Source organism: Pan paniscus, chromosome 8 (genome assembly GCF_029289425.2).
Source record: "Pan paniscus chromosome 8, NHGRI_mPanPan1-v2.0_pri, whole genome shotgun sequence".
NCBI lineage: Eukaryota > Metazoa > Chordata > Mammalia > Primates > Hominidae > Pan > Pan paniscus.
Genome location: NC_073257.2, coordinates 25,823,856 through 25,831,443, shown reverse-complemented (window position 1 = coordinate 25,831,443; position 7,588 = coordinate 25,823,856). Strand labels below are relative to the sequence as shown.

Below are 7,588 nucleotides of genomic sequence, written 5' to 3'. Positions count from 1 at the left end.
TTCACTTGAGTCCCAGTTTTCAGTGGGTTGGGCACTGCCTTGCTGTAGTCTCTTGAAATCTGTTGGGGCCACCTATACTGTGACTGCCTTCCGTTGACACCCTCAGAGGATGCAGGTCTAAGGTGACAGCATCACAAAATGGACTTGCGGATCTCTCAGTCATTGCTGGAGAATCATTGACAAGTAAACTTTCATTTGGTTGAGGCATTAACAGTTCAGGGTTTACTTATTACCACAGCATAGCTTAACCTACCCTAACATAGAAATCGACAGGCAATTCACAAATACACAAATGACCAATGTAGAGCTCAAAACTTGTTCAATCTTACTAGACAGGCAAATTTAAACAATACGAAGTCTTTTTATTTTTTGCCTACCTAATTGGCAAGAATTTAAAAAGGGTAAGGTGGCCAGGCACGGTGGCTCACACCTATAATCCTAACACTTTGGAAGGCCGAGGTGGGTGGATCACCTGAGGTCGGGAGTTGGAGAGCAGTCTGACCAACATGGAGAAACCCCGTCTCTACTAAAAATACAAAATTAGCAGGGCGTGGTGATGCATGCTTCTTTCTAATCCCAGCTACTCAGGAGGCTGAGGCAGGAGAATCGCTTGAACCCGGGAGGCGGAGGTTGCAGTGAGCCAATATCGTGCCATTGCACTCCAGCCTGGGCAACAAGAGTAAAACTCCATCTCAAAAAAATTTTAAAAAAAAGGGGGTAAGGCCCAGGTTTTGTCAATGCTCAATGCTCATTGATAACAGCATTTTGAGACTTGTTTGGCAATATTGAAATGTTTAATAGCCTTTGACTAGCAACTCTATGTCAATAATTTATCCTAAGGAAATATCCATGGGACTACCCAACACTGAAAATCAGCACATTCATCAAATTATTTACAATTGTAAGCAAAAAAGAAAGAAAGGAAAAGAAAACATAAACTTACATATAGTAATAGGACATTGGTTCAATGAATATAGAAAAATCCACAGGCTAGAATGCTATGAAGTCATCAAAAATCAGGTCTTAGGCCGGGCACAGTGACTCACACCTGTAATACCAGCACTTTGGGATGCTGAGGCGGGCGGATCACCTGAGGTCAGGAGTTCGAGACTAGCCTGGCCAACATGGCAAAACTCCGTCTCTACTAATAATAAAAAAATTGGCCAGGCGTAGTGGCGCACACCTGTAATCCCAGCTACTCAGGAGGCTGAGGCACAAGAATCTCTTGAACCCCAGAGGCAGAGGTTGCAGTGAGCTCAGACAGTGCCACTGCCCTCCAACCTGGGTGACAGAATGAAACTGTGTCTCAAAAAAAAAAAAAAAAAAATCAGGTCTTATGGCATTTAAAATAAGGAAATATTCACAATGTAATAATGAGTTTTGAAAAACAACTCTATATGCAGTATGATTCCAATTTATGTATTTATGTATGTAAGTAAGTGTGTTTTTATTGAGACAGTCTCATTCTGTCACCCAGGCTGGAGTGCAGTGGCATGATCATGGCTTACTGCAGCTTTGACCTTCCAGGCTCAAGACATCTTCCCACCTCAGCTTCCTGAGTGGCTATGACTACAGGCACACCACCACGCCTGGGCTAATTTAAAAAAAAATTATTGTAGAGATGGGGGTCTCACTTTGTTTCCCAGGCTAGTCTTGAAATCCTGGGCTCAAGTGATCGTCCCACTCTGGCCTCCCAAAGTGTTGCGATTACAGGTGTGAGCCACCGCACCCAGCAGTTTTTTTGTTGTTGTTGTTTGTTTGTTTTGTTTTGAGACAGGGTCTCACTCTATCACCCAGGCTGGAGTGCAGTGATGCAATCTCGGCTCACTGCAACCTCTGCCTCCCAGGCTCAAGCCATTCTCCTGCCTCAGCCTCCAGAGTAACTGGGAGTACAGGTGCACGCCATATGTCCGGCTAATTTTTTTGTTTCTTGGTTTTTTTTTTTTTTGAGACGGAGTCTTGCTCTGTCACCCGGGGGGAGTGCAGTGGCGCAATCTCGGCTTACTGCAAGCTCCACCTCCTGGGTTCACGCCATTCTCCTGCCTCAGCCTCCCGAGTAGCTGGGACTACAGGCACTCGCCACCACGCCCGGCTGATTTTTTGTATTTTTAGTAGAGACGGGGTCTCACCGTGTTAGCCAGGATGGTCTCAATCTCCTGACTTCAAGTGATCCACCCACCTCGGCCTCCCAAAGTGCTGCGATTACAGGCGTGAGCCACCGCGCCCAGCCCACACCCATCAGTTTTTTATATGTTTCTTTTTGAGACTCTGTTTCAAAAAAAAAAAAATTATCTGTAATTCTACCTCAAAAGTCACATTTTTGGAGACCATGTATTCATGGTAAAATGTCTATGCTGTAATCTAAGGTGAAAAAAAGATGCGGCGTCACCTGGAGTTTAAGAAGCTTCACGCAAGTATTGAATTCCTGACAACGGCCAAGAACAAATTTAGAGGGCAGAAGTCCAGGAACGTATTTCGCATAGCTAGCCAAAAAAGCTTTAAGGCTAAAAACAGAGTAAAACCAATTACCGCTAATCTTAAGAAGATACACATTATGAATGATGAAAAAGTCAGCAGAGTAAACAAAGCTTTTGGAAGTGTACAAGAGGAACCTCCACATTTCTCAAAAGGCCTTTCTCTTGATCTTCTGCAGAAAGAGCTGATTCCTCAGCAGCGTCATGAGATCAAACCAGTTAATGTTGATGAAGCTACAAAACTAATGGCTCAGCTGTAACACACTGGTGACGCACCTAATTCTCCACAAAGACCAATAAATTAAGTGTTTTCTACCAAAAACAGATGCAATGCAGTCTATTCAGTGTATTCAGTGTGATACCAACTTTGAAAAAATATATACGTATGTATGTATGTACCTGTATAAAATGTATATTTTTCAACTAAATGTGAATGGGAAAAAATACATTGAATTGTAACAATGGTTTTCTTGTGAAGAGCAGCCACATGAGTTAATTTTAGAGGTTTTTTTCCCTGTATTTTTTCTTTTTTCTTTCTTTCTTTTCTTTTTTTTTTTTTTTTTTTGAGATGGAGTTTTGCTCTTGTTGCCCAGGCTGGAGTGCAGTGGCGCTATCTCGGCTCACTGCAACCTCCACCTTCTGGGTTCAAGCAATTCTCCTGCCTCAGCCTCCCAAGTAGCTGGGATTACAGGCATGCACCACCATGCCCGGCTAATTTTGTATTTTTAGTAGAGATGGGGTTTCTCCACGTTGGTCAGGCTGGTCTTGAACTCCTGACCTCAGGTGATCCGCCTGCCTTGGCCTCCCAAAGTGCTGAGATTACAGGCATAAGCCACTGCTCCTGGCCTAAATTAAGTGTTTTATACAAAAAAAGATGCAATGTAGTATATTCAGTGTGATATTAACTTTGAAAAAATATATACATATATATGTATATACCTGTATAAAATGTATATATTTCAACTAAATGTGAATGGGAAAAATAGAATGAATTTTAACAATGGTTTTCTAGCAAAGAGCAGCCACATAGGTGAATTTTAGGGGTTTTTTCCCTATATTTTTTCAAATATTCTACAATATATGTGTATTATTATTGATCACAAAACATTGGGTCATTTAAATATATATGTAATATATAATGTAAACTAATATGATTTTTAAAAAATTTTTTGAGACAAGGTCTCACTCTGTTGCCCAGGTGGGAGTGCAGTGGTGTGATCATGGCTCACTGTAGCCTCTGATTCCCAGGCTCAAGTGATCCTCCCGCCTCAGCCTCCTGAGTACCTGGGACTACAGGCAAACCACGATCACGTCCGGCTAGTTTTTTAGCTTTTTTTCATAGAGATGGGGTCTTGCTGTGTTTCCCAAGATGGTCTCAAACTCTTGGCTTCCCAAAGTGCTGGGATTACAGGCCTGAGCCACCACGGCTGGCCAAATTAATATGATCACATAGCCATACAAAGTGGGGGCCAGCAGTGGGGAAGGTCAGTTCACCGCTGGCTGCCAAGCTTTGTGCACAAAGCAAGCCTCGCCCACCAGGCAGACTGTGGCAGAATCAACTTTTCTGTAGTGCCAACATGAAATGATTAATGCCAACATGAAAGTATACATAAATCCCAGCACTTTGGGAGGCCGAGGCGGGCAGATCACCTGAGGTCGGGAGTTCGAGACCAGCCTGATCAACATGGAGAAACCCCATCTCTACTAAAAATACAAAATTAGCCGGGCATGGTGGTGCATGCCTGTAATCCCAGCTACTTGGGAGGCTGAGGCAGGAGAATCACTTGAACCCGGGAGGCGGAGGTTGTGGTGAGCCAAGATTGCGCCATTGCACTCCAGCCTGGGCAACAAGATCGAAACTCTGTTGGAAAAAAAAAAAAAGAATACATAAAGGGCCATGGAAATACAACAGTTTCCAATGAGAAGTTTCTTTCTTTCTGCATTTTGGACAATTTAGAATTAAAACACCACCTTCCCTTTGCTCTCAAGCAGCCTCTCTGATTCCAGCCTCCCTGCACACACACACGTGTTCCATTCATATCCATGGGGAACTGACACACAGAATGGAAGGTGTATGTGTGCATGCGTGCATATGTGTGTGTGTGTGCATGTATGTGTATATGTGTGTGTGTATGAGTGTGTGTGTGTGATTTCTTTCCCTATTTCCTTCCTTTCTGCCCTCCTTCACCCTAACATACCTTAGCCCTCACTCTTCCTGCACCTGCTGCCTTGTCCCCTGGCCTGTGTCGTTTAGAGCCTGGGCATGGCACTGCCTCTCCCTCTGCTTACGTGGATCATTGCTGTACCCCCTCCTATGTTTCCCTGTTTCTTTTAGACAGCTCGGTACAAATTAGGTACCCAATAATTGTGTAGAGGTTTGCTGGTTGATTTGTGTTTATTTCATGGCAGATCATTTACCCCGGGCCTCTAGATATTTCTCAATCCAAATAATTCCATAAGTGATAATTTTATTCTTTCCTCTTCTCCCAGATTTACACACCTATATTTTTTAGTTTCTAATTTAGGTTGGAAGATGAGATATTTCTTTGCACCACAGATGTCTCCACTCTTCAGACTTGTTTTCATTATAGCTGACATCAGAAATGGGCTTCGAGAAAAGCAGATCCTCTCGCTTCAGCCTCCTGAATAGCTGGGACTACAGGTGCGTACCACCACAACTGGCTATTTTTTTTTGAGACGAAGTCTCGCTCTGTTGCCCAAGCTGGAGTGCAGTGGCGCGATCTCAGCTCACTGCAACTTCCCCTTCCCAGGTTCAAGCGATTCTCCTGCCTCAGCCTCCTGAGTAGCCAGGACTGCAGGCATGCGTCACCATGCCCAGCTAGTTTTTGTATTTTTAGTAGAGACAGGGTGTTGGCCAGGCTGGTTTCAGACTCCTGTCTTCAGGTGATCCGCCCACCTCAGCCTCCCAAAGTGCTGGGATTACAGGCGTGAGCTACCGCACCCAGCCTACATACCTGGCTAATTTTTAAACTTTTTGCAGAGATGGGGTCTTGCAATGTTGCCCAGGCTGGTTTTGAACTCCTGGCCTGAAGTGATCCTTCTGCCTTAGCCTCTGAAAATGCTGGGATTACAGGTGTGAGCCACTATATTCTAAACGAACTTTAAAACTTGTAACCAAATGTCCTCACCTACAGTAATATCTATTCTCAGAGTTTTTGAATCTGGCGTTGATTGCAGATTTTTTTTATTCATATAATGACATTTCCTTAAGTGTGTACAATGCTTGAACAACTTATTACTGTTATTATTATTATTTTTGGAATCTCTCTCTGTTGCCCAGGCTGGAATACGGTGGTGCAATCTCACCTCACTGCAACCTTTGCCTCCCGGGTTCAAGCGATTCTCCTGCCTCAGCCTCCTGAGTAGCTGGGACCACAGGCGCCCACCACCATGCCTGGCTAATTTTTTAATTTTTTTAGTAGAGACAGGGTTTCACCATTTTGGCCAGGCTGGTCTCAAACTCCTGACCTTTTGATCCACCCGCCTCAGCCTCCCAAAATGCTGGATTACAGGCATAAGCCACCACACCCAGCTAACTTTTTAAATTTTTTAAAATAAATTTTAGAGATAGGATCTCTATCACTCAGGCTGGAGTACAGTAGGGGATTATGGCTCACTGCAGCCTAGAACCCTGAGCTCAAGCAATCCTCCTGCCTCAGACTCTGGAGTAGCTAGGACTACACGTGCGCCACTGCACCCCGCTATTTCTTTTTAAAATTTTTTGTAGAGGCGAAGTCTTGCTATGTTGCCCAGGCTGGTCTCGAGCCTCTTGCTTCAAGCAATCCTCTGCCTCGACCTGCCAAAGTGCTGACATTACAGGCGGGAGCCACCATGCCTGGCTTGAACTATTTATTTATTTATTTATTTAATTTATTATTTTGTTTTTGAAACACAGTCTTGCTCTGTCGCCCAGGCTGGAGTGCAGTGGCACAATATTGGCTCACTTCAACCTCCACCTCCTGGGCTCAAGCGATCCTCCCACATCAGCCTCTCAAGTGGCTGGTACTACAGGTGCGCCACACTCAGCTAATTTTCTGGGGTTTTTGTTTGTTTGTTTGTTTTCTGGTTATCGTTTTTGTGTTTGTTTCTTTGTTTGAGATGGAGTTTCACTCGTGTTGCCCAAGCTGGAGTGCAATGACGCTATCTCGGCTCACTGCAACCTCCACCTCCCGGGTTCAAGCGATTCTCCTGCCCCGGCCTCCTGAGTAGCTGGGATTACAGGCATGTGCCACCACGCCCAGCTAATTTTTTTATTTTTTTATTTTTTATTTTTGTATTTTTAGTAGAGACGGGTTTTTAACATGTTAGCCAGACTGGTCTCGAGCTCCTGACCTCAGGTGATCCACCTGCCTCAGCCTCTCAAAGTGCTGGGATTACAGGCGTGACCCACTTCCCCTAGCCAGTTTGAACAATTTAATCCAAGATTTTAAAACTCAAACATTTTACTTAGCTGTTCAAATATGGCTATTATTTAACAAATCATTTAATTTATATATATGGGGAAAACTATTCCTTAGATCATTTTGAAAATTGCGTTTCAAAACTTGTCTGCAAGGTTACTTTCAATACATAAGTAACCAAGCACATTACTTGAAGTGGGGGGAAGCTAATTTTGAAGTAATCTTCAAAAGGTCAACTTTAATAAGAAATGAATAAATGCCTAATACCAAAGGGGAAAGAAATTTTCATTCTTGTGATAATGTTTACATTCCATTAATGTTCTGCTTCAATTGTTCTAAAATATTTTTATTTTAATAACATAATTATTAAAGATGCCTACTTAGGGAATTTTCCAATAATCCAAATAGCTATTTGAAAGAAAACTAGTAACATTCCACAAATTACCTCTTTACCTACGGAGAAATTATCATGTTAATTCTCCGTGGGATCTTAAATGAAAAATGTTAAACCCAGCATCCCTCTAATTTTAAAAAGGCAGATAACAATTGTGAGCATTTAAGAATTTCCTTCATCTGTCGGTAAAAAGCATCAGTTTGGGCCGGGTGCGGTGGTTTACGCCTGTAATCCCAGCACTTTGGGAGGTTGAGGCGGGCGGATCACTTGAGGTCATAAGTTCGAGACCAGCCTGGCCA

At 43.3% G+C, this 7,588-nt stretch overlaps 1 protein-coding gene across 2 annotated transcripts; it reads left to right on the top strand.

Annotated features, from left to right (window-relative positions):
- The first annotated feature begins 2,272 nt into the window (after window positions 1–2,272).
- On the top strand, window positions 2,273–2,734 carry LOC129393155 (ribosomal biogenesis factor-like). Of its 2 annotated transcripts, XM_055092338.1 has the most exons (2): window positions 2,273–2,569; window positions 2,660–2,734. In XM_055092338.1, exons 1-2 carry the CDS (start codon window positions 2,378–2,380, stop codon window positions 2,732–2,734), a joined length of 267 nt encoding a protein of 88 aa, XP_054948313.1. In that variant the 5' UTR covers window positions 2,273–2,377. The 2 variants fall into 2 exon arrangements, with proteins under 2 accessions (XP_054948313.1, XP_054948312.1); XM_055092337.1 differs by having other exon boundaries at window positions 2,273–2,734.
- The last annotated feature ends 4,854 nt before the right edge of the window (window positions 2,735–7,588 follow it).